General features: G+C 28.7%; 2 protein-coding genes across 3 annotated transcripts in view; one reads left to right on the forward strand and one right to left on the reverse strand.

Moving 5' to 3' along the window:
* Positions 1–16,213, forward strand: part of LOC122505990 — a 71,624-nt gene extending 55,411 nt beyond the window's left edge. For both annotated transcript variants that reach the window (XM_043617922.1, XM_043617921.1), the window contains exon 4: positions 14,826–16,213. In XM_043617922.1, the coding sequence (XP_043473857.1) occupies positions 14,826–15,152 (327 nt within the window). In that variant the 3' untranslated portion in view covers positions 15,153–16,213. The remainder of the gene's footprint in view (positions 1–14,825) is intronic.
* On the reverse strand, positions 15,916–27,709 carry LOC122505992 (translocon-associated protein subunit alpha). The gene is made up of 5 exons (XM_043617926.1): positions 27,453–27,709; positions 23,060–23,239; positions 22,711–22,970; positions 22,123–22,387; positions 15,916–16,526 (listed from the first exon to the last, which is right to left on the reverse strand). The coding sequence occupies exons 1-5, from the start codon at positions 27,514–27,516 to the stop codon at positions 16,450–16,452; spliced, it is 846 nt and encodes a 281-aa protein (XP_043473861.1). The 5' UTR covers positions 27,517–27,709; the 3' UTR covers positions 15,916–16,449.

Raw genomic sequence — 27,709 nt, forward strand, 5'->3', positions numbered from 1 at the left:
TTGTTCCAAATTTGTAATCAAATATGTATAAAAATGACCCTTACAAATGATACTTTATAAAATGTATGTAATTTCACTAGTCCTTGTGATGTTATTAACAATGGAAAAAATTTACAAAACGTATAGCAGATTTGTTAATAATTAACCTTTATATAGAAGTTTAAAAAATCCTAAAATTATGTTAATTATCGTTGTAATGAGCATTTTTATGCTAATGTGCTATCTGGCTTTAGAATGAAGATATAGCTTTGCGACAAATTGTAAAATATCCAGTACAACATTCAAAAATATTTAAGCTAAAAAGTTGTTAATTAATAATTTTAATTTTTAAGAAAAACGTCATTTTTTGGATTGAATATTGAATTGAAAAAAAATGTCAGAAAAAATTTAGTGCCACTTGCTGCTCGGAAACATGGCTTACCAGTAAACTATACCTGGGCTTTGGGAGTCAGGGATGTATAATGGAATATTGCAGTAGGTGAAGCCCCTTTAGCATAAAAATATTTACGACTATTCTGATTTTCCATGACACATCCCTGAGTTTAAAAACCTACAAAGGTTTGGTCTTGAAATTGACCGTAAGAAACTCTCCGGTCGGCAAGTTGCACTTGTCTATGCGACCCTTTTTTCTACGTTTTTTTTGCTAAAAGTGAAATCGACACCTCATTAAAAATTGAAAATTTTCTAAAGGGATAAAGAGCACAATTTAAATTGCATTCAGATACAAGTCTTCAAATTTTGTTTAATTTTCCAAAATATACATTTTACAATTTATCGCAAAGCTGTATCTTTATTCTGAAGCCAGATAGCACATTAGCATAAAAATGCTCAGTACAACGTTAATTAACATAATAATAATGATGACTTTATCGATCACTCCGAGTCATTTAGAATAATGGAAAAAATTAAGAGAACAAAAATTTTTTTCTTAACGTTTCAACGGTACAGTCGTCCTCTTCAGAAACTGAAATTTTATTATAATTTATAAATACACGTACATAAAATACTTTTACAAATAAAAAATTATTTTACAAAAATAAAACTATTTAACAAAAAATATTTACCATTGAAAAAAATATAAATAAAAAATAAAAAATTTGGACATTATTAAACAATTTGTCGATTCTTAAAACGTCTCGCTTGACACGATTGCTAATAGACACTGATCAATTATAAAGTCATTAGAATAAGTATGAAAAGAGTAAAAGTAAGTTTAATGAACTTATTACAATAATGCGAATAATAAATAGACGAAATGTCAAGGTGTTACCAAACAAAGAAAACACTATAAATATTTTCTCTCATTAAGGAAATGGAGATAACAATTACTAAGATTTTGAGTATCATCTTTTTTGTTTATTGCATTCTTTTGCAAATTAATATGAATCATTTCGGATATTAAACGTTTGCTCTCATTAGATTCTTTGTCAAGTATGTAAAAATTATCCCAATCAAAGTCATGTTTTTGTAAGTTTCTATGAGTAGCAGTGACGCCAATCTTAGCTTTTTTGTGTTCGTTAATACGAACCCCCACCATTCTTTTTGTTTCACCAACATAAGATGCTGAACATATTTAATATTTTTAGTATGGAATTTTTTATCTGATACACGGAGAAACTTTTTCTTATAATATTAAATATATTTGGTTATGTTTATTCTAAAAGTACGTTAGAATGTGAGGATTTTTCGTGCGTTGTGCTAATAATTTCAACATTAATACGAAAATATGATAAATTCGTTATATATTAAGCAACCTTCGGTGTACAAAAATTACTATCTGCATTAGAAATAGTCTTATTTTTCTTTAGAAAAGAATAAAATGCTAGTTTTTGTTTGTGAAATAATACGGTAATTCTAACCTTTTTTCCACATATAGATAGAATATATAACAGACATTCTAACGTAACATACCAATTTTGGAAGGACTGCGGGCGGACTTAACCGATTTCGCCCGAGCATCACCGAGTCCATCACCTGACGTCGCGAACTAACCCTAATGTTTTCGAAGTTGAAATTCTAAAGAAGAAGAAGTTGAAATTCACACGTGTATGAAAGAAAAAACCTTTTATTAATAAACGTGAATGTCTCCTCATGCCAAATTAAATTCAAGAACTGTTCCTCAATATAACATAATTTTTTCCACGACTTTTACTTATTTACATAATTTGATTAGAAAGTTATTTAAAAAAATGCTCTCTCTCGAAGGTACATATTTTTCCACTCGTTTAATATATAAGGACGATTCAGCTGTGTACTTCTAACGAATCGTGCGATCTTTCGGTTTCCGTGACCAATCGTCGTGTCTTTACTTGCGTGTGCGTGTGTGCGTTATTAATATAGGTTAGGTTCTTACGTCGTGTTAAATATATTTACCTACAGTTACAGTGACATTCACTAATGCCATCTACCATCAGATCCAAGTATCACTATCGTCTCTATGAGTATCTATAGACAATTAATTTGTTGTGTTTCTTTTTAATTCATGGCTTTCCCAACTTTGCAAAAATTATTATTTTCTTTCTAAAACAACATACTAATTTTCGTTAGTTTCCTTATGAAGAACTGTAAAATATATACTGAATGAGTGTTTTTGATAGTCTCAATAGCAATTTCTATAACCTATGTCGTTTTTCCCTTGAATCTAACCTAACATACTAAAATGTCTCACCAGTTTTAAGAATTAGTGGTATTAAAAGTTTCTCCGTGTACCCAGGCAGAAAAGTTGGAGATGCGCCAGCACTAACGACCGGCATGGTACCGAACCGGTTGTAAAGTCGGACTTATGCCGGTACCGGCAAAAAGGTACCGGGCCGGTACTGTCATTTCGCTCTGTTTTATACCGCCGGAGGAGATTTGTCGGTGATAATATTTTTACCGGACCAGCACCAGCCCGATACTATAATTTAGTTCTGTTTTTATACCGCCAAAGAAGATTTGCCGGTGATAATATTTGTACCGGCCCAGCGCCGGCCCGGTACTACTATTTGGTTTTGTTTTTATACGGACGAAGGAGATTTGCCGGTGATAATATTTGTACCGGCCCAGCACCGGCCCGGTACCACCATTTGGTTTTGTTTTTATACGAACGAAGGAGATTTGCCGGTGATAATATTTGAGCTGGCCCAGCACCCGCCCAGGACAAAAATTTACTTAATACTTTCTACTGGCACAGAAGTTTTGCCGACAAAAATATTATTACTGGCCCAGTGTCGTCCCGGTTGTTTGCTAATGTTAAACTAGCAGAAAAAGAATTAAAGAAGAGGAAAAAAAATTCAAAAATTAATTTATTAATTAATTTAATAATTTGATTATTAATAATAAATTAATTAGTTAGTTATGCCAGCAATTATATTAATACCGAGTAGGTTGCTTCCCAGATAGCACGCAAGCTTGCTGCAAACTTGCACTGCAAGCTTGCAGAAAGTTTGCACAGCAAGTTTGTAGAACGCTTTCAGCAAACTTGCTGCAACCTTGCTGCAAAGTTGCAAAATTTTTTTGTATGCATAAAAAATTATGTTTTTTTTACCTTTTTTTGCAAATAATTTTAATTTTATTGAATTTTAAAAAGGTACAAAAAGCAGAATTTTTTATGAATATATAAAAAAATTTGCAACTTTGCAGCAAGATTGCAGCAAGCTTGCGTGCTATCTGGGTTATTGGTGCCGGCCCGGTATTTAGCCGGTGAATAGGGCGGTTATTATTATTTATAATTACTATTTTTATTTATTTATTTTTAATAATTTAAATTGAATTAAAATAAATTAGAAATACAAATACTGGCCCGGTACCGTACCGGTTGAATATTAGTGCCGGCCCGGTACTGCTGCCAGGTGGAATGTCGGTTGGACTTTATAAGCTCACTTGGTAGAAAACTTGGTATAGAAAACCTACTTTTTCTGAACGAACTTTAAATTATAATTCACAACATCCTATAGCTAAAAAAATTGCAATTATTTATAATTTAACGGACAGGGCAATAAAATTACCCAGGTAGAAATTGACAACCGGGATGGTACCGGCCCGGTACAAACGGCGGATTATAAAGGAGAGTCTCCAATGAGCACGATCGACGTGGACGTGGACGCGACGTGCTGACGTCACCCATTTGAATAGCATGGGTGACGTCAGCACGTCGCGTCCACGTCCACGTCGATCGTGCTCATTGGAGACTCTCCTTTATAATCCGCCGTTTGTACCGGGCCGGTACCATCCCGGTTGTCAATTTCTACCTGGGTAATTTTATTGCCCTGTCCGTTAAATTATAAATAATTGCAATTTTTTTAGCTATAGGATGTTGTGAATTATAATTTAAAGTTCGTTCAGAAAAAGTAGGTTTTCTATACCAATCCGTGATTATTTTATTACTATCTTTAATTATAAGTACATCTAAAAAATTAATTGAATGATTAACTTCTACTTCATGAGTAAATTGTAATCTTAAATCATAACTGTTAAAAATGTCCAACATTTCTTGAATTTTGTCATTTGGAATGCATGTGATTACATCATCAACGTACCTAAAGAAAAACAACGGTTTAAACGACAATTTATTTAAACAACCAGTCTCAAGATCATCCATGACGATGTCTGCAAATAGCCCAGATATGGAAGAACCCATAGGTGTACCATAAGTTTGCTGGTCCTTTTAGACCTGTCGTTTCTACTGTAGGTTCACCAACATATTTTCTTTCCAAACATTTGTTATATATTCTGAATGAATCTATTCCTAAACCTAAATCTTACATTCGCAATAGTTTTGATTTCATTGAAAAGATTAAAGATTTCGTTATTCCAGATAATCACTTATTAATTAGTTTAGATGTCAAATCTTTATTTACAAATGTCGGATCTAAACATGTACCTGATTGCATCATAAAACGTTATTCTTCTATTTCTAAAAATTCAAATATCCCTCTCGATGATCTACTTGACGCATGCTCCTTTTTGTTTGATAATATTTATTTCAAATTTAATGGTAAATTTTACCAGCAAACTTATGGTAAACTTATGGTTTTTCCATACTAAAAATATTAAATATGTTAAAACAATTCTTCTTAGAAATAATTATCCTATTGATTTTATAGACAAATACATTAAGAAACGCATTTGTTCTATTGAATCCAATATTCAAAAAAACAATGTCAATTTATTTTTATATAGAAAATCACCAAAAGTATTTTTACCATATGTACCAAAGTTGCATGAAAAATCTTCATCAATTCTTAAACAATATAATATTTTAACTGTACAGTTGGTACAGTTAAAATATTATATTATATAGATTATATTGTATAGATTATATTGTATTATTTGTATTTATTTTTAGTTGAATAATAAAGTTTTGAATCATAATTTAATCAAAAAGGGTAAAGATATAAATAAAAAATCCGAGATTACTAACGTTGTTTATAAAATTAACTGTAAGGATTGTTCAGCATCTTATGTTGGTGAAACAAAAAGAATGGTGGGGGTTCGTATTAACGAACACAAAAAAGCTAAGATTGGCGTCACTGTTACTCATAGTTAGGCTTATAAGTAGAGAACACATTCCATGGTACGCGAACGTGAACGTGTACGCGATACGCGCGCGTTTTGAGTAGAGTCTACCAGCATCAGCGCGCCTCGGGGCGCGCGAATATTGATCGTCGCGCTTCGCGCTCCGTGTGTTGTTGCGCACAAATGGCTCGCTTTGTTCTCGGTGGTCTGCAATTGTTGTGCATTATTTGTGTTATTGTTCTTGTTTCCTATTATATGTTTCATAAAACATTTTTTTTTCTTAAAGTTACTACGACTTTAAGGATTACATTCTCATCACATGTTTTTGTTTGCTGATGATTGCGAAATAAAGTGGATTTAAATGTATATTTTTGGACTTTTCTTTTAAAAAAACGTACGTCCCTATATTACTCTTACTTTCTTTCTACAATGAACGTACACTTCGTCGGTATCGTAGGTTGCTCTTTATGCATAACGTGTTGCATTCTTATCAATACTACTGTATTACTACCCAGTAAAAAAAAACTAATTCAAATGAATTGAAATGAATTAACATTTTTGGTAGGCTCCAATTCGTATTTGTCACAAAGCGGGATTCACTCAAGCTCTTTGTATATTCAATTGAATTTAATTCAATATGTACCAATCTGTCCAAACGAATTCGCATTCGAAAGAAATGGCCAAGGAATGCATTGAATTCGTGCTAACGAATTGAAAAAAAATTAAAGGCTCAAAATTTGTCCAGTGAATTGGTACGGATAGAAGGTTCGGAAGTTCAATACAGTTTCACGAATTCAGGAAAATTGCATCATGGCTCCAATTCGTATTTGTCACAAAGCGGGATTCACGAAAGCTCTTTGTGAATTCTTTTTAATTCATTTCAATTAGTTTTCGTTTACTGGGTACTGTATTACACTTACTAGTGTAAATCAAAAATCTCAAATTGACCCTAAAAAAATGTTTCAAGCTTAAAACGCGATTTTAGTTTCTTTTTTAAAGTTATTTTAAAAAAATTAGAACGAAAAAATGAAAATTTTGAAAAGTTACTTTCATATGTGAAATACAGTTTTTCTACTATATTTCTTACAATAGTGATTGAATAATAAATAATCAAACTTTGTAGAAACTTGCAGTACATCAAGTTGTCATTATTAAATAAATTACAATTATTCATTACGCCCCTTAGTCATTATATCTATATACATGATATATATATGTATACGTGATTTGTAAATATATATCAAATGTATTATTAAAAACATGTAAATCCGCGGATACAGTGAATGTGATAGTTTAATTGTTTTAAGAAAAACTTTAAATTTACTGAAGATTTAAAAATGAACAATTAGATACATTTTCTGCATGATTTTTTTAAAAGAACGTCCAATCGCCTAAACTTTTGGTAGGACCTTCCGGCAGGACGCGCCTCTTACATAATTTATTAAATATATTATCGTGTATTCTTTGCTTAGAAATTTTAAGCAAAGCAAAGGTAGGATACCCAAATTAGAACAAAATAATAATAAATAGCACAGCATTTCAAAAAAAATTTTGAACTAAGAAAATAAAAACAATCCTCCAAAATTTACCCATCGTTTTAACAAGCAAAAATAAATCACCTTCACTAAGATGAGACAAAAAGTCAAAAATTCGAAAAAAGTTTTTAAAAAAATTAAATTTTTCAAAAGTTATCGGCGGACAGACAGACGTAATCGCCGGACCATGTTTTTTGGATTCAGGGCACCTCAAAACGCAAAGATTTCATAAAATTAGCAAATAGTATATTAAGCAACAAGGTACGTAAAGGCAGCCTTTAAGTCCCGTGTTACTTACGATATTTTTTATTCCAAAGGCACAAAAGTGACGATTTAATAGATAGCAGACGACAGGGAGTAAAAGTCATTTACTAGTTCGACTTGTATGAAAATGGCGGCCTTTTTTTCCATGAGCAAAAATAACGCATGGGACTAGCTGTTTTTTTTGCCCATGGGAAAAAAAGGTCGCCATTTTCATTCAAGTGGACAAATGAATGGCTTTTAGTTACTGTTGGCTGCAAACTAAAAACGCCTATTTTGTGGCTGAGGTATAAAAATTCAATTTTTCACCAAATCTAATACCTTCTCATGTGATGAGAATGTAAAAAACCATTTCCAACAAGATAGGACCAAAAATTAAAATGTTAAAAAAAAGGTCAGACCAGCCCAACTGTGTAAAAAAAATTTCATTGATTTTCTAAAATGTTAAAACTTTTATGAATATATTTTAGTTCTAACATTTTAGAAAATCGATAAAAAAATTTAACCCAGTTGAGCTGGCCTGACCCAAAAACTTAAAAAAAAAATTAATTTTCTATGAAAAAATGTTATAGAGGAAAGTTGTTTGTATTTTTCTAATCTAAAGTAATATAAAGTTAAAAATATTAAAATTTGAAAAAATTGAATTTTTAAAATTTTGAAAGTACTGTAGTTTGTGTAGTTTTCGACGAAAATGGCTGGCTAACGAACTCGATCTGTATTTTAACAGTAACTGCGTACTTGCAAAGTTGCAAGTTGATACAATAAGTTTTTCAAAAGTTATCGTGGCGACACCATTGTGTCTACAGACAGACACGAAGACAGACATATCAGTTATAGTTCACGAGATAGCTTATAATTTCTTCAAAATGAAGGTTTTGAGAATAAATTTTAGATATTTGGAAACATGAAATATCACAGATTCTAAATTTTTTAATTATAAACTTCCATCAGTTAAATTGATCAAGTTTCAAGTAATAAAATTTTTGTTTAAACAATCATAAACCTTCAGAACAATGCCTTTTTTGTCGCTCGACTCAACTCAGTCACAATGACCAATTTGCTACGCACCTTTCTTTAACAATAGATTTCCGAGTCTATTGTGATGATTTTAAAACAAGAATTTTATAACTATGGTTTTTTACGATTCCAAATATCTAAAATTTATTTTAAAAATATTTTTTTTTAATTATCACCAAAACCTTATAATTTATTTTAACAAATGTTTTTTAAAATAAATTTTAGATATTTGGAATCGTAAAATACCATAGAATTTAAATTTTTATGTTAAAAAGTTGAATTAGTTAAAATGCAGAATTTTAAAGTTATAAAATTCTTCTTTTAAAATCATCACAAAAGATTCGGAAAATCTATTGTTAAAGAAAGGTGTGTATCAAATTGGTCATTGTGACTAAGTTGAGTCGAGTGGGCAAAAAAAGGCATTGTTCTGAAGGTTTATGATTTTTTAAACAAAAATTTTATGACTTGAAATTTGTTTAATTTAACTAATTGAAGTTTATAATTTAAAAATTCAAAATCTGTGATATTTCATGATTCCAAATATCTAAAATTTATTCCAAGAAACTTCATTTTGAAGAAATTAAAAGATACGCTTCAAGTATGGTCAGCCTGGTTTGTGAAGTAAAGTGAGAAGCTGATAGAGTTCTCACAAAACATCAAATCCATACTAAAAATCCTGTCAGAAATAATTAGAAAAATGACAAATCATCAGAGTCACGAAAAAGCATCAGAAAATCTGACGAATAATCAGAATTCTGCACTGAAAAAAAAGTGTTGTTGAATCAAATATCTCCATGCTATTGAATTCCCCGTCATTGATTCAATGACACATTTATTAATCGAAAAGTATATTGCTTAAAATGAAAAAATGAAACTGTTTAAATTAAAAGTACGGTACTGTAGAATTAATGATATTGTGCAAATTGTTTCTATAGTTCATCTATACATAGCAACAGAATAATTTATTGCTTCTTTGACATTATTCATTTGAAGCATCTAATAGATAAATTTGAAAAAAATGCATGTAAATTTAAATCAAATGAAAAATTGTTTGCTCTAAAGAAGCGCGCTCTGAAAACGAAAGCATATGCTTTCGTTTCAATGAGTGGTGCTATTGCGGACTGCCTATAGCATATGCTATAAAAATAAGAACACTATGTTTTGAGACATTGACAGGTACTAAATTTATTGAAATACTTACCCACATATATTTATATGTTTATTAAACCTGTCGTTTTTGAGATTCCAATATAAAAAAGTATTATTTAAATTCTTTTAATTAATTAATGACTAGTTAAATATAAATTCCCTATATAAATTCCCTTATATACGCGAAAAATCTCGAGCACGGTATTTAACCACAAAGTAAGTGCCCAACGTTGAGAAGCGGATGTATTACATTGCAGCGCGGCGGTTCTCGTCTATCACGGAAGTTAAGCGCCGTTGGTCGCGGTTACTAAATGGATGGGTGACCGCTTGGGAATAGCCGTATTTTTCTGACTAAAAAAGATAAGTGTGTTTGAATGTGTATGTGTGTGTGTGTTTAGCCGTTGGAAAAAATGAAAATAATAATAAAGATGTATATGTTAGTGTGAAAAATTGAAAAAAAGATGTGTATAAAAAGTGTTGTGTTAAAGTAATTATAGTATATAAAAAACATGTGAACAAAAATTCCCTTTTTTCAATTTATCGTTGGTATATATTTAACCACATAAAAGAATTGAATTAACAGTATGGTGTTATTCAATCGATAGCAACAACTAAAAAAATTAAGAGTACAAATTTTTGAATCATAAAAATGATGCTTTTAAATTTAAAAGTTATAGTCATTGACTCAAAAGCATATAGGGATCTGAAATACTGCGATACGCATTCTGGTGGCAGAAAATTTAACTAATACAACGGGGTCGATTTTGACATTTTACATGGAATAATTTCTAAACTCGCAAGTTTTATAATTAAAAATCCTAAAATATAGCTTGATAATTAATAATTAAATTAATTTGTAAAAAAGAAAATACTACAAACCAGTCACATTCAGTACAATAAATAATATTGATTAATATTATGAAATATTCAAAAGCAAAGTGTGAAAGCGATAATCTAACTCTATTTTGTCACACTAAATATTTAATTAAAACATGTTTAATTAATTGTATTTTCAGTTAATCAAGATTTGAAATTAAAAGTAGTTTATAAATATTATTTTTACGTTGCAGTGTGTCTCCTACAACATATTTATTTAACATTTTCAGATTGGTAAACAAGAAACACAACATAACCTAAAACATAACCTTAAAACTATTCGAACTATTTTTTAACTCGATTAACTCCTAACTTTTCTTGAAAAGGAAACTGTATTTCCACTTCAAATTTTAATTAAATATTTAGAGTAGATATTTTTTAACATTTTAATGAAGTAAATAATGTTTTTCGATATGAAAACAATTCTTTTATTGACAGTTGCATTTACTTATGTGATTTATTTTACTGAATATATTAAATATTTGGAGCGAATTGCATTTTATAATTTTTTAAAACTTGCGTATAAACAAACTGAAACAATTTTTAGCCCCCCAATTAACTTTATTCAACTTTTTATATAAAAAATAATTAAAAAGAAGTCTGAAACATGTGTGTTTGTTAAAATTTGACCCCGTTGTCGACCGCCATGTTTGTTAGTGACGTCATGATTTCAGATCCCTATACTGTTAAATTAAAAAATGTTGTTTATTGATTCAAAAGGATTCACCTTCGAATTAACATAGTATGCTGTCAATTTAAGAAATATGCTTTTGTTTCAAAGAAAGTGATACTATCGAATCATTAGAATCGGTGCTTTCAAACCAACAGCATATACGTTAGGCAGCCCGTTATGACACTATTCAATGAACCCAGTAAAAAAAAACTAATTCAAATGAATTGAAACGAATTAACATTTTTGGTAGGCTCCAATTCGTATTTGTCACAAAGCGGGATTCACTCAAGCTCTTTGTATATTCAATTGAATTTAATTCAATATGTACCAATTTGTCCAAACGAATTCGCATTCGAAAGAAATGGCCAAGGAATGCATTGAATTCGTGCTAACGAATTGAAAAACAATTAAAGGCTCAAAACTTGTCCAGTGAATTGGTACGGATAGAAGGTTCGGAAGTTCAATACAGTTTCACGAATTCAGGAAAATTGCATCATGGCTCGAATTCGTATTTGTTACAAAGCGGGATTCACGAAAGCTCTTTGTGAATTCTTTTTAATTCATTTCAATTAGTTTTCGTTTACTGGGAATCAAACCCATATGTCATTGATTCAACAGCATTTTTTTCTCCGTGTGATGTTTTGTCATGATTCCTCATTATTTTTTTAGTAGGGTTCTATGGCATTGCAAAATTTTTGATTGAAAATCTTTTAGAAGAGTTGGTGAATCATAAAGTGCCACAATTGAAGGGCTACATAAAATAAGGGGACGAGCGCGTGGTTGAAAGGGATAATATCAGTCAGGTAGCAGCGAGCGGCTCAAGGCTTGTCACTGCTACCCGACTGGTAGTATCCCTTCCAAGCCTCGCGTTCGTCCCCTTATTTTATGTAGCCCTTCAATTGAAAGGAAGAAAACGTTGACACGAAAATTTCTATAATCACAAAAAAATAAAAAAAAGTGGAACTAAAATCTCGTCACTTCCTTGCTGTTAGTTCCGGGTAACGCTAAAAACGAGTAAGAAGATCCGCCATATTGGCTCCAACATTTAGAATTTTTTCAAAATGATCTTAGATTCATAATCAGCGATTCCAAAAACTTCCGAGTTTCAGTCCAATTAAACGATTTTTTATGTCCGCCATATTGGATCCGCCATTTTGAAATTTTTTAAAATGACCTCAGATTCGTAATCAGCGTCCCGAAAAACCCCCCAAGTACCGAGTTTCGTCAAATTTAAATGAATAAAAAAATTTGTGCATCTGAGGGTTAATATACTAGTCCTGGTTACTGTGATAGCGGCATATTCATCAAGCTTGTATATGAAGCAAATACTTTCAAAATTTTTTAAAATTAAAACAAGAAGATATACATATATATTAGGGTGGCCGTTAAAAAAGACGTTTTGGAATTTCGTCCATTTCCGGGTCTCATTTTTAAATTAATATTTAGTGGTGCCTGTAGCCTATTGAAATTTTGCATGTATTTTGCATGAAAAAAAAACTTTTTTTCATAGATTTCTTGTAAAATCGTTGAAAATTAATATTTTTTGACTGAACTACACTGTTTCTCTTCATAAATGTTCAAATAATAATATACAATTTTTGACATATGAAATTTGTTAAGTTAACTATTTTTTTACAAGACCCAAAAGTTGACCAAAAAAACCAAAATAGGTTATTATTGACAAAAAATATTAATTCTAAAAAAAAGAAATTTAAACCGCTAATCATGGTTTCTATTGTTTTTGAGGTCGCTGATTACAAAAGTGAAGTCATATTTCAAAAATTCAAAATAGCGGATCCAATATAGCGGCCATAAAAATTTTAAAATTAATCAATTTCTAGGAAACTTCGTATCAAGGGGTTTTGGGGTCCCTGATTACAAATCTGAAGTCAGATTTCGAAAATTTAAAATGGCGGATCCAATATGGCGGCCATGCAAATTTTAAAATTACCCAGTAAACAAAAACTAATTGAAATAAATTAAAAAGAATTCACAAAGAGTTTCAGTGAATCCCGCTTTGTGACAAATACGAATTGGAGCTATGTTGCAATTTTCCTGAATTCGTCAAACTGTATTGAACTTCCAAACCTTCTATTCATACTAATTCAATGGACAAGTTTTGGGGCCTTTAATTTTTTTTAATTCGTCAGCACGAATTCAATGCATGCCTTGGCCATTTCTTACGAATGCGAATTCGTTTGCACAATTTCAGGCAAATTGAATCGAATTCAATCGAATATACAAAGAGCTTGAATGAATCCCGTTTTCTACCAAAAATCTTAATTCATTTCAATCCGTTTGAATTATTTTTTTTTACTGGGTAATTAATTTTTATGAAACAAGGTATCAAGGTGTTTTTGGGGTCCCTAGTTACAAATCTGAAATTAACAATTTAAACAGGACATCACTGCTAATCAGAAATTAGAAGGTTAGTATTTATTAGCTAGATATGGTTCATTCACAAATTAGATGATACGATTTTATATATCCCAGTAAACGAAAACTAATTGAAATGAATTAAAAAGAATTCACAAAGAGCTTTCGTGAATCCCGCTTTGTGACAAATACGAATTGGAGCCATGATGCAATTTTCCTGAATTCGTGAAACTGTATTGAACTTCCGAACCTTCTATCCGTACCAATTCACTGGACAAGTTTTGAGCCTTTAATTTTTTTCAATTCGTTAGCACGAATTCAATGCATTCCTTGGCCATTTCTTTCGAATGCTAATTCGTTTGGACAAATTGGTACATATTGAATTAAATTCAATTGAATATACAAAGAGCTTGAGTGAATCCCGCTTTGTGACAAATACGAATTGGAGCCTACCAAAAATGTTAATTCGTTTCAATTCATTTGAATTAGTTTTTTTTTACTGGGATATTTTGACTCCATCCTCCTTTATTACACTTTCTACATAGTAAAAATTAGAAAATTACATGTGCTGTTACACTTAGGAAAAAGGGTACATAAAAGTATGCTATATTATTAGTTCATTTTAACTAATCGATTTATTAGAAATATTACTATTTGAATCAGAGATCGACTTTTTGTTATCAAAATAGTTATTTCTAATTAACTTAAATTTAGAAAGAACTTTCACTAAAATTTTGTTGGCTAATGGGATAAGATATTCCATAATTAAGTTTCATAAAAAATTATTAATTTTTTAAACATTATGCCCGCCATATTGGATCCGGCACCTTGAATTTTTGAAATCTGACATCAGATTTGTAATCCGAGACCTCCAAAACCCCTTGATACGAAGTTTCCTAGAAATTGATTAATTTTAAAATTTTCATGGCCGCCATATTGTATCCGCCATTTTGAATTTTTGAAATATAACTTCAGTTTTGTAATCAGCGACCTGAAAAACAATAGAAACCATGATTAGCAGTTTAAATTTCTCGTTTTTTTTAGAATTAATATTTTTTGCCAATTATAACCTATTTTGGTTTTTTTGGTCAACTTTTGGGTCTTGTAAAAAAAAGTTAACTTAACAAATTTTATATTTCAAAAATTGTATATTATTCTTTGAACATTTATGAAGAGAAACAGAGTAGTCCAGTCAAAAAATATTAATTTTCAACGATTTTACAAGAAATCTATGAAAAAAAGTTTTTTTTTTCATGCAAAATACATGCAAAATTTCAATAGGCTACAGGCACCACTAAATATTAATTTTTAAAAAAATAAAAAAATACGTATCTAATTTTTTTCAATTTGTGACAAAATGAGACCCGGAAATGGACAAGATTCCAAAACGTCGTTTTTAACGGCCACCCTATTATATATATACAATTTTTTTCTTATTCCAGGTGATCAGACGATATCGCGAAGAAACTGATGATGGTTCTATCGTCTGGGGATTTGAAAATGATGATGGATCATACAAGGAGGAAGTTATTGGTATTGACTGCATTACTCGAGGAAAATATGGATATGTTGATCCAGACGGTATTAGGCGTGAATACACGTATGAGACTGGAATTAAATGTGACGAAGAGGAACAACAAGAAGACATTTTAAATACATTTGTAGACTATCAAGAGAACAAATTAGTGCTACCCAGTGGGAAAACCATTGATCTGTCGAGTATGGGCAAGAAACAAGCTCGTCGTCCACAATTTGCATACAGAAATTAAAATTGCATTACTCTTGACTTATATAGTTAGAAGCGATTTGTACATTTTTATTTTTTTAATTTAATTTCTCAATGTACATTTTATTTTAAAAATGTTTGTTTTATAATTGATCAATAATTGAATTAGTAATTCACTCTTTGCTAAAGCAAAGACTTCTAACTCTATTCTTTTTTTCCGTGAATCTCGTGACAAATGCAATGAAATAAATTGAATGTAATATTTCCATTTCTTTTTTTAATGAAAGAGCAGATTCTCGTCGAGCATCTCTAGTTTTAAACCAAAATGCTTCAATCGATTTATACTTAAATGAATTTTATATTTTCAAAAAAAATTTTTAATTAAAAAAAAGTAATAATTAAAAGTATTACAGCATGATAAAAATTATTAGCGATAGGTTCATTTGTATTGCAATTACCAGTAAAATGCGATAGTATGTACATTCATCAATGCCATTATTCATTTATTGAGGTGTTTATTAATATTAGTCTACAATACATTTTTTAAATGTTAAATTTTTAATTTATCTTAATTACTGAAAATAGGTTCAGTAAAAATTCTGAAATTCATTGTGATAAAATTTTTTATAATTGATAAATTATAAATCACTGAAAAACATCTTCGTCATGTCCATTAATAATTTTTCAAGGACATGTTTATTAAAACTTATGTATAGATTATAAATAATAATAAATAAATTATGTCTTAATGTAAAAAACTTTTTTCAATTTTGATGGGTGGAAATAATGTATAAAAATTCCAAGGATTTCTATGAAAATTTTATTTACAATCCTAGGTAATATTCAACATAAATCTCGCAGTCTGTTTGAAGTTGCAATTTACATTCAATTACATTTCTAAGGAAGGGCTTAGTTAAAAAAACACATGTTCATTCCCAATGAAATAGAAAAAATTATTTTACTTCACCGATAACCATTTATATTGATAAAAAGTTCATTCACTCATTTTTTAAAAGTAACACGGCATAACAACATGGATTTCTAAATAAACATTTCTAAAACAAAAATTCTGTTTGTTCACTAGAAATTATCGAAGAGTAAAGATTGTAGTTTATCTGCATTAAAAATAAAATTTGTAGATGATAAATAACTTGAGAGAAAATTGATATTTCGATACTAGTGATAACAAATAATTGACGTTGAGCAGATGATTCAATAATGAAAAATTATTCTAGCATATACAATATCATAAAAATTGTCTTGTAGAGTTGAAAGTGGTGAAGCTACTCAACCAATTTTATAGCAAATTATTTAAATAAATCACATGTTAATTGTTACTTTCAATCATCTGAACCCGCAGATCTTTTCACCTTCCTTTGCCTTGGACTTTGTTTTGGGCTCTTTTGGGATTTCTCAACTGTAAAATAATTTAATATAGTAAACATTACATTTTTAATAAACTTTTATGTTAGTAAAAACTATTAACAGATATAATTTATTAAAAAAATTTATATTTTATGAAAATAGTGTTATTTTACAAAATAATTACTTAAACAAGAAATATTTTATTTAACCCGTCAGCACTCGCGCTATAGGGAAAAAGTCTCACGCAACACTACTCAACCTATAGGGAACTCTTGGAGTGCAAGTGAGACACTAAAAAAAGCGATAGGGCTAACGGGTTGATAATTTAAAAATCATGGTGTCCGACTATAGATGCAACCATTTTCGAGTAGCGCAATGAGTAGCACAAAGTTTTGTTAATAATTAATAATAAATATTAAAACCTATAGGATTTAAATATTATATTATTAACTTCTAATAAGCTTTAATTCAATTTTCCAGCAGGAAGCAATTAAAAAATTATCTTTTTTACTTTATAAATCCAAAATATCTGACAGATGTCCGACTATAGAAAAAAGGGAAAAAAGTGTCCGACTACTGAAGCTTTCGTTATTTTTCATTAAAATGCTCATATTTTATTAAATATAAAATGAAGAGTTAAATCTTACAGATTTGACAGGCTTGCAAAATTCTCCGTCAATTTAGCCGCAGCCAATGTTTTTTAAGCTTCAAAGTTGTATTATTTCATAATTTATGGAACAAAATTCTCCAAATATGATATATTCAACTCATTGTCTGATCTACAAAAATAATAAGAAATATTTGTAATATTTTGATAAATAGACGTCTGCTAAATTAGGTGCTTACTTGGAGCTCCTTATACATTTTTTCAGATTTCAGTTATGGAATTCAGGAGACACATCGAAACTTTAATTAAAAAACAATGGCTAAAGCTTTTCTGATGCTTTATAGCTTTCTAAATCTGTAAAATTTAATTCTGCATACATACATTTGGGCTGTTCCACGTGAACCTTTTCTATCAAAAATTTAAATTAAGTTCAATATATGTGGCATTCCACGTCAAGTGATCCGGGTCCAAATTTACATGGAATATTTGAAAAATTTGTAGTTTCTTTAAAACAAAACGAAAACATGTTTTCTATTTTGGGTTTTTCTGACGTTTTTCAGCGCTTTTAATGGTGTAAACAAATTTTAAAAAAAAATTTTTTAACCTTGAAAAATTCAATTAAAAAATAAAATTTTATTTTTTTATCAAATGGACATTTTTTTATTTTTTCTTTTAAATTTTTTTCATAAAGGTGAGGTTTTTTCCTAAAAAAATTTATAGGTCAAAACGTGGGACGAGAACTTTTAACTGATCAAATTAAGCATTTACTTCTGCAGTGCACGGGCCCACAGTGGAATTTTTTTTACAATTTATTATTAAAAAATGTCTACAGCTTACAATTTTTAACCGATTTGAGTGTTCTTTGTTTTAAATTAAAGGGGAATAAATTCTTAAGACATCCCTTAAGGCCGATTTTGGGGATTTTAATTGTTTATAATTTTTTTTTAATCAAAGTTAACAAATTGATACACTTTTTTAAAAAAGGACGTTTATTTTCTTATTCCGTTGCTGCACATGATCTAAATCAATTCAAATTTATCCAATATTACCACCAGATAATTAATAAAGCATAACATAATTTATTTCAATTGTTATAAATAATATACAGCCCAATTTGTTTACACCATTAGAAAGTGCTGAAAAACAGCAGAAAAACCCAAAATAGAAAACATCTTTTCGTTTTGTTTTAAAGAAACTACAAATTTTTCAAATATTCCATGTAAGACAAAAAATTTGAACTTTGACCCCTTCCAGTTTTTACATTTGTTTAAATAAATTAATAATATTTGGTATTTTTAATTGTATCTAATAGGACTACTGTTTGTGCAAACTTTTAACCTGATCCCAAACATTTCAAATTTGGACCCGGATCACTTGAGGTGGAATGCCACATATATATGAGGAGCAATTTTTCAAAAGTTGATAAATCCATTTTTCAAAAAAATTGAGATAAACACATATTCAAAATATTAAAATCCTTGGAAATCGATTTATCACTGTTCAATTTAAGAAAAAAAATTATTACCAGAGAATTTTCAATTTAAAAAATATTTGAGCTTAACCTTTATGATTTTTAATTTTTTTATTAGAAAAAATGACCAAAACCTTTAAATTTCCTTATTATAATAGACTTTAATTACAAACGGATCGTTTTAAATAGAAAAAAAATATTCAAAAATGAATAACTTATTACAATTTTTCTATATCAAAGTTAATCTTCACTCGAGTTTTCGATGAAAATAAGTCAGCAATAGGTAATTTGACGCAGAATTCCACCATGAATGAGTAAAATTGCGATCTCAGCAAAAAGTATATTATTCTTAGAATAATAGAATAAAGATGAATAAGTTTAAAAAATTTTCAACTTAACCTTAAAAAAACTACTAGTGAGGCATTTCACGTCAGAAATATCACGATTTGCAAAGGGTATGCCGATTTTCGCAAAACTTTGTGGAATTATAGTTCTATATAAGAGACTTCTTTCCCCCAAATTTAAAAAAAATTCAATATTTTTGAAGATACGCCATTTTGAATTTTAATATTAATTTTATAAAATTTTGAATATCTCGGAACATTGTTTATGGATTTTTATGAAATTTACACATTTTTCAGGTAAAAGTATATACTTTAAAATGTAAATAAAGTTAATAAAAAAAATTCATTTTTAAATAAAAAAAATAAAAAACAATTTTTTGTTTATTTATTCTTCTCTGAAAAAAATGTTAATAACATTTTTGGATTCCATAGTAATTCACCTTTAATTTCATAAAAAAAAAATTGATGGAGACTCAACTGGTTCCGGAGATATTGAAGTTTTTGTAAAAAAAGCGTCGCCGCGCAATAGTAGCATACTGCACAAGTCGCGTAGTACGTTTCCGTAGTCGTGCATTGCTGCTGCAACTAGGCCTTTTTTTACAAAAACTTCAATATCTCCGGACCCAGTTGAGTCTCCATCAATTTTTTTTATAAAATTAAAGGTGAATTCATAAGAAATCCAACTATGTTTATAACATTTTTCTCAGTAAAAGGTAAATAAACAAAAAATTGTTTAAAGAAAATTTTTAATTTTTTGATTTAAAAATTAATTTTTTTTATTAACTTTATTTGCATTTTAAATGCAATTTACATGAAAAATGTGTAAATTTCATAAAAATCCATAAACAATATTCCGAGATATTCAAAATGTTATAAAATTAATATTAAAATTCAAAATGGCGTATCTTCAACAATACTATAATCCTACGAAGTTTCGCGAAAATCGGCATATTGATATTCATATCGGCATAGTGATATTTCTGACGTAAAATTACTCTAGTGCAAAGATGATACATTTCAATTTAAAAAAGAAAGATTTATAAGTACTTATTATTACTTACTTTTCAGGTAAGTGATGTTTTAGTCATGAATATTTATTGTTAGACAACATTTTTTATCAAATTTATATAAAATATTATTAAAATTTACTTTAAAGAGTCAAGAAAAAGTAAATATCAAAAGAAATGCTCATATATTAAGTGGACTTTTTTAAATTTAAAAGTAACATTCTTGTCAAATGGAGATATTCTGTTATTTTATGAAAACTTTAATTCTGTGGAAGAAAGGCATAACAGCATAACTGACATTTTTATCAAATTTGAGATAACATCAGATTTGTATATATTTAATATTGCTCTTCAAAGTTCAATAGCTGAAAAATCATTAAAATGGTTATTAATGTAGGAAATAACGGAAAACATAATCGCATAATTGCGTTTTTGACAAAAGGAAACCAGCATAATAACATAACTGCATTCAGTTTAAAAAACAATTGACATAATTAAGAATGAAAATAACCTTTATGAATAAAAACAATAAGAATTTTGTAACAAAATGTTTTTAGTAAAATACATTTTTCGTACTTTAAATTAAATATATTTATTTTAATAAAACTGGAACAAATTTTTTATTGCATAAATTGTGCATTTAATTATGTACTTATTTTTAAGGGTATTTTTTTTAAATTTTGGAAAGAATATCAAAAAATAAATTGAAAAATTCTTCAAGTTGAACAGTAAAGTAAATTTTTTTTCTCGTTTCAATAAATTAAAAACATTTTATAAAAAAATAAATTTTATAACTAAATAAACTCTTACAATTTTTTCTAACGAATTAATAGTTTAATTTGTCTTTGTGTGAAAAATCTTTTTATTATGACAAATCAAACCAAAATAAATTGTGACATTAAAAGTGTCTGAAGTTGGACTCATATACAATTTGAACTTGCATAACCGCATAAGTGCAATAAAACTCATGATTCCGATGAAAAATTATCAAAATTTATATTAAATCGTGTGTTTTATTAAATGCTATAAAAGAATTTTGAAAATATATTAAATAATAACTACTAAATGCAAAAGACCGAACAAATCTGTTGATTTTCTGAATTGACAGAAGTGAGAGAATATTAAAATTAATTTATCTCGAAATCATGACAAATGCAGTTATGCTGTTATGCCTTTCTTCCACAGAATTAATCTAATAATTCCAAGAAAATTTGGTAAACGTTTTTCAATATTGAAACTAAAGGTAATATTTTGGTAATTTTTTTACTGGAATGTACATCTAATAATGAAGGTCAATTACCATAGTAGCAATTTTTAGATTGTTTTGATGGAAAGTGTTAAGAATATTATTATTGCCTATAAAAGTGCATGAGTTAGACAATTGTACCTTTTGTTGAGATCGCACTTTTACTCAATCATGGTGGCATTGTGCATCAAATGATCTATTTCTAACTTATTTTCATCAAAAACTTGCGTGAAGATTTACATTTTACCACTCTTCGCTATTTCGGACCACTGTGCGTACCTTGTGCCGGACCGTACCTGTCAAACTTGACGTAGTCGCGTTGTGTATAAAATATATTTAATATCAGTATCCATCTTAACCAAAACACTTCATTCTTTTTCTAAAAAATTCAGTATATGTATTATGTTTATTCAAAATTTTTATAGACAAAAATTATATTAAATAATAATTGAGTAACTTTTGAACCACCAAACGAAATTAAATGAGGCAAACACTAAACAAATCTTCGCTGTGGTTTCTTTAAGATTCCGAAAAAAATTCTAACAACAATCTTTGTACAATATTTTAATATTTTTGTTCACTTTTAAGCGTAAACAGAAGTTTAGTATTTGCCTCATTCAATTTCGTTTGGTCATTCACAAGTGATTAAATTATTATTTAATATAATTTTTGTTTATGAAAATAAAGAATTAAGTGTTTTGGTTAAGATGGAAAAGAGATATAACGATTTAATCTTAAAAACTACTGAATTTGGTGGAAATATTTCTGTTTATGTGTAGATTAAAATTCCTTAGTTTCATTGCAATGGTTTACTTAATCCGAAAAAACGAAATTCCCACTTGGAGTCGCACATTAATTAATAATCATATATTATTATTGTCATACTCTTCTTATACATATATGTATAATTATAAATAAATGTGAATGCTAGAGAACTAATTTTATTTAAATTGAAGAGAAGAGATTAACTTACACATTCTCAATGTTTCTTCTGGCACCCAACTGTAGTCAATATTATTTGGGTTAGAAGTACCCATTTCAACTGGTGCTTTACGCGAAGAAGAAGATCGTGACTTTCTACCGAAAGATGAAAGAAGCTGCTGACCTCCAACAAGAATTAGAACTACACAAGCAGCTAAAAAGACATAAAGAAACACCGTCTCTCCATCCAGACCTTCATCCAATTCTATAATCTGTACCGTCTCATTGTAGACAGCTTCGCTAAACGTGTTACCACCCTAAAATTTCAGAAAATGAATTATTTATTTATTTTTTTTTATAAAGAATACAAAATCGGTATTCTTAATTTGAAAATAATTGAGACTCCAAAATTACAGGAACAACACTGACTAATTTTTTTTAAGTTACTAAGTGGCTTTAATTTAATTTTCAGTTCATTTATTTTTTTCTTATTTTAAACGAATCGAAAAATTTGATATTCCTAAATGAAATAAAATAGTTTTAGGGTACATTTGACATTGACGAAAGGGAACATCCAATTTTTTTCAACTAGATACACTTGATATATTTTTAATAAAATAAAATTGATAGCAATTCTTACAGCATCTCTGTAGTTCAAGTTGATATTCAGTCCAAAAGGCCGTCCGGCAAATGTTTCTGATGGTACGAACGAGTAAGCAAGAGTTGCCTCATGATTAGGTTTAACGATCTTATTATACGCAACAGTCGAGAAATTTTGTATATAAAAATTGAAATCCATGGGATAGCGGAATGATGTATCGACGGTTTCCACAATAAAATCGGTCTCACCTTTATTTGTAAAACCGATCAAGAATTCCACTGGAACGCCTCCTGGTAATTCTGAAAAATTATTTATTATATTAAATATATTAATTAACTTCTTTTATTTTATTAATGAACTTTGAATGTATAAAGAATATTTTCCGCACCGAGAGTATTGAGTGGATTGTGAGCAGGTTCAATGAATAATATTGTCGTGTCCACATCCTTTGATGCTGTCACTGTATCCTCCTCTGGTTCTTCTTCTGTCAAAACTCCACTGTCCTCTCCTTCTATGTCGACAATATCATCGCCAGCATCTTCTTCTTCGGCAAAAGCTACACCAACACCTAAAATGTATTTCATTTTTGGGATTAAATATGAAAAAATGGAGAATTTTTTTCTGTTCAAAAACATCTGAAAAGTTTAACTTGTTTCCATGTCAAATTGAAAGACAAGATTATGAGAGAGACGCCTTATTTTCTCCTAAAGGCCGAAAATAAACTGAGCCAATGGTTCGAAAGTCTAAGTAATAGAGAGTCAAAAGTTTGAAACATAAATTTTACTAAATATTTTTGCCATGCAAGTTAACACTCATGTTTTAATATATAATAATAAAAGTGGTAATTTTTGTGTCTGTTACATAAGAATGCAATTAAAACTATAATGAAAATAGATATTATAAGTATATCTCCGAAAAAATTAAAGGTACCTAGCATGAAGTAATATAAGGAGACCGAATGACCATGTATTGAAAGTGGGCCAGATTTTGGTACCCGCTAAGTAGGTGAAACGTCTAAATTAATCATTTGTTTATAAAATTTGCTCTATAGCATAATTCATAATCATTTAAACGCTTAAAATCAATATTTATTTAGTCTATTAACTTTCATTTTCACATCAGGACATGCCAACAGACTCAGAATTTATAGCATTTGAATAATTATTTTCTGAAACCTGGTTACATATTGTGACATAATAGAAACCATTAATCCCTACGCAATTTCCATTGAAAATAATTTTCTTTTTTCAAGTAAAAGTAAAAAACAACCTTTACGGATAAAAAAGTAGAGTCGGAACACCCATATTCTTTGTAAATTGATATCAAAATGGATATCATTTTTTAATTTCTCATTTGTTTTGGAAAATTAAACCTTAATTTTTTAATCATTAATTTGATGGCAAAATCTAATCATAAGACTCAATGTTAAATGTTAAGAATCAAAAATGTTTATAACTTTTTTCATAGGTACCTTGATGTCTAAAAAGTTTAACTACACACCTTTATATTAGAGTAGAACGAGGTGAAAAAGCCAAGGTCCAAAAAAGCCATTTGACTTTTATTTAAAAACTGTTAAACCGATTTATCAGCCATTTAGATTATAAATACTATTAGGTAATACGCAACTTTTGATTCTAGTTTGGATGTTGTACCTATAGTAATATAGTTTTTATTGTAATTTTAATTTTTGAGTTGCTCTGCGTATAAAATTTCGATGAACTTTTCGAACATATTACAACCTGTTTAAGTGAACGGATAATAAAAGTAAATGTTTGTACATAAGGAGAAAACTATACTCAAAACGTATACAATGTTAATTTTTGGAAATTGAACTAAATTTAAAATTGATTATAGCTTTAAGAAAAACTGGTCTTGGTGGTGAAAAAGCCAGGGACAAAAATCCATTGAATATTACTATAGGGTCAAACCATTTTATTTCAACTAAAGTGGTCGCAGACTAATTTTAAAAAATTGTAATTTTTTACAGGAATGATACTGATGTTACTAAAATCACTTTAAGTGGAACTTTCTTTGCAGTCCCTGCACAAGTAATTTGACCTTAAATGACCTGGATAAGTGGAATACCTCTATAAGTGGAACAAGAACTTTGGTCCCTTGAGGTTCCACTTATCCAGGTTCGACTGTATTAGAAATGCTGAAAACTGTCAATTTTCTGCCAGTAGAAAATAATTCAAAAGAAATACATTTTAGTACAAAAATATAATAAAAATTATTGGCATTTGTTTAGAATGTCTAAATTTATTATTATAAATTGATATAAGCATTTAAAAATATAAAATAATAAATAAAATATTATTCCAAAGTTCATCATTAAATTAACCTATTTTTGAGATTTTTATTAACAAATAATGAGGAAATGGGATTATAAAATTAGGTAAAAACTTACGGAATACCAAGAATTTGTGATGAACTTTCAGTTTTGGATAAAAGTTTTCTTCCATTTTCTCAAAAAATAAAAAATATGTGTAAAATAAAATTGCTACTTTGCCCATTTTCACGATTTTCAAGTGTGTTTAACTTCTCTGGAGAAAATCGGAAAAATATGGGATTTTCATAATTAATTAAATTATCACTAATTAAACACACACTATGATTTTCACTTTGGTCCCGGGCCTAGTTTAAAAATTATAAATTTTTTTAAAATAGTACATTTTTAAGGGTTAATGAATGTATTTTTTATAAAGTTGAAGTTGGTTTATTATTATTGTCAATGCTAATATTGTCAGCATTTCTAATATTTAAAATTCATATTTTACAAAAGATATAAAATTATTTTTAAAAAATCTTTTTATTTTGTGATTTTAGTAACATCAGTATCATTCCTGTAGAATATTACAATTTTTTAAAATTAGTCGGCGACCACTTTAGTTGAAATAAAATGGTTTGACCCCAATGTGAAATTCATTTGTTTTCTACTTAAACTAACCTTCTAATTTTACAAAATTTTCGCATGTTTACTTAATAAAATTAATTAAACACGATGAAAAAATAGTTCAAAGTGCGCTAAAAAAATAAATAACGAAAAAACGGTTGCAACAAAATATGTCATCTGTGATGAAATTTAAGGGAGACTTTAAAAAAACTATAAAAATACCAAAATTAATAACATATTATGCTAAAATCGCGAGGTGTCTTTTTCCCCCCACCAGGAGGTACAAAAAAGCCACTCGCAGTGCTTTCGTAAAACTCTTATAACTTAGTCCTTTCATGGGATAAAAAATATTTCCGTCAAGAATATTCAAGCTTAATAACTAAACTTTCAATGTCAATTGGAAATTTAAGAAAAAAATTTTAAATTCAGATTTTATAGCGTCAAATGTAAAAATGTGTCTTTTTTACCCCGTTCTACTCTAACATTATCTAGCTGCACATCAAGTTTTATCAAAATCTGCCTTTTTATAGTATAAAAAATCAAATTATTAGTAATATTTCATACACTAATCCAAAAGAAAATTAAATAAACTTTCCATTTATCTTTTTATTTATCAATTTTTTTTTTTAATTTATTAGAGAAATTCCTGTTTGAAATGTAAAACTCTTAATATCTAAAAACACTCCGCGTTCAATTTTATTGAATTTTATGTGAAAGAAAGCTTACTACTTCTTCTAGTTTCCAGTTCATTTTGATTTATTATGCAGTACACATAAAAATAAAAATTAATAGTTTGTTTTTTGAAAAATTTTACTCACTTAGAAAAAAAGTGAACTGTCAATTTTTTTCAAAAATACACATTTTATTTACATTTTTATGTGCAATTTCTCTAAAATGTCCAGAATAAAACAAAAGTCTAGAAATTAGAAATGGTAAGCTTTTTTTCATATAAGTTTTAATAAAATTGAAGAGGGAGTGTTTTAAGATATTTCGAGTTTTATATTTCAAACAGGAATTTTTCTACGAAATTAAGAAAAATTTTGAAAAAAATAAATAGAATGTTCATTTAAATTTTTAAGTTTTATAGAATAAAATTCAGTTGAAAAAAATGACACTTTTTGCGACTTGTTGCGATCGTCTTTTGTAGGTGGAATGGTTTGAAATAGAATGCCTCGAAGTCTGACATGAAATTAATTTAATTAAGAAAAAATATTATTTTAATGGACGAAGAAGAGCATGAAAAGGAAATAATGATGATAAAATCTGTAAATAAAAATGACATATTGAATGGAAATATGTATAAAAGAGGCCATAGTAGAAATACATGTGGGGCAATAGGGACACATTCAGAAAGTTGTGTCGTGGCACGATGGGAAACATGAAATTAATGTTTGTGTCGTCTTAACACGAACAGTTCTTAAATTTTAAACGTGATCCTTCAACGTGTTTGAGTCTACGAAACAACTCAACACAAATGTTTGGTAAGGCCCCTGCTACACATATTCCAATTTCAAATATTAATGAAAATTAAATTATAAATTATCTTATTCCTTTTCTCTTATTTAAATTTAAGAATTTGAAATAAAGAATATCATTAAATATAGCGATCTCAAAAGGAAACGAGATAAATATTAATAAGCATCATAAGGAGAATTGAAAGTATGCAACAGAAGAGTCTGGATCAGAAGAAGCAGAACAAATATGAAATGTGTAAAAAAATAAATTTAAAAAAAGTGTTATTAATTGTTAGTAAAACCCTGAACTTGAATTTTACAGAAAAAAATTGATTTTTATACAATTTTTAAGTAAGATATTATTCTGAAGTGAACATGCTGTTTCAGAGGATTAAATGGTGAGTATTGTAAAAGTTTTTAATTTGATATTTTACCTTTATTTACAGTGAAAATAACGGCCGGAAAGGCGAGTAAAATAAAGAAAAAAATGTTCCTCATTTTGTAAAATGTTTTACACTAACTTTATGTTAGGTTTTTTTAATATAAAATAAACGTTGATTTGAGTAAAGACTTTAACAGTATGACAGCTTGCACATAACAGTGTTCGGCATCCCGTTCTAATACCCAACAAACAAGTTCTTTTCTCCACACTTACAACGTGGAAGACCGACAGAGCAGTCGTCAATCCGTC

Source organism: Leptopilina heterotoma, unplaced genomic scaffold (assembly GCF_015476425.1).
Source record: "Leptopilina heterotoma isolate Lh14 unplaced genomic scaffold, ASM1547642v1 Lhet_384, whole genome shotgun sequence".
In the NCBI taxonomy this organism is placed as follows: domain Eukaryota; kingdom Metazoa; phylum Arthropoda; class Insecta; order Hymenoptera; family Figitidae; genus Leptopilina; species Leptopilina heterotoma.

Excerpts from the sequence above, each read along its gene's own strand:
- LOC122505992 (XM_043617926.1), bottom strand. The coding sequence starts at position 27,516 with ATGAGGAACATTTTTTTCTTTATTTTACTCGCCTTTCCGGCCGTTATT. Across the intron at positions 22,971-23,059 it reads CAATCCACTCAATACTCTCG|AATTACCAGGAGGCGTTCCA; the intron begins GTGCGGAAAATA and ends ATAATTTTTCAG. Across the intron at positions 22,388-22,710 it reads ACTTGAACTACAGAGATGCT|GGTGGTAACACGTTTAGCGA; the intron begins GTAAGAATTGCT and ends CTGAAATTTTAG.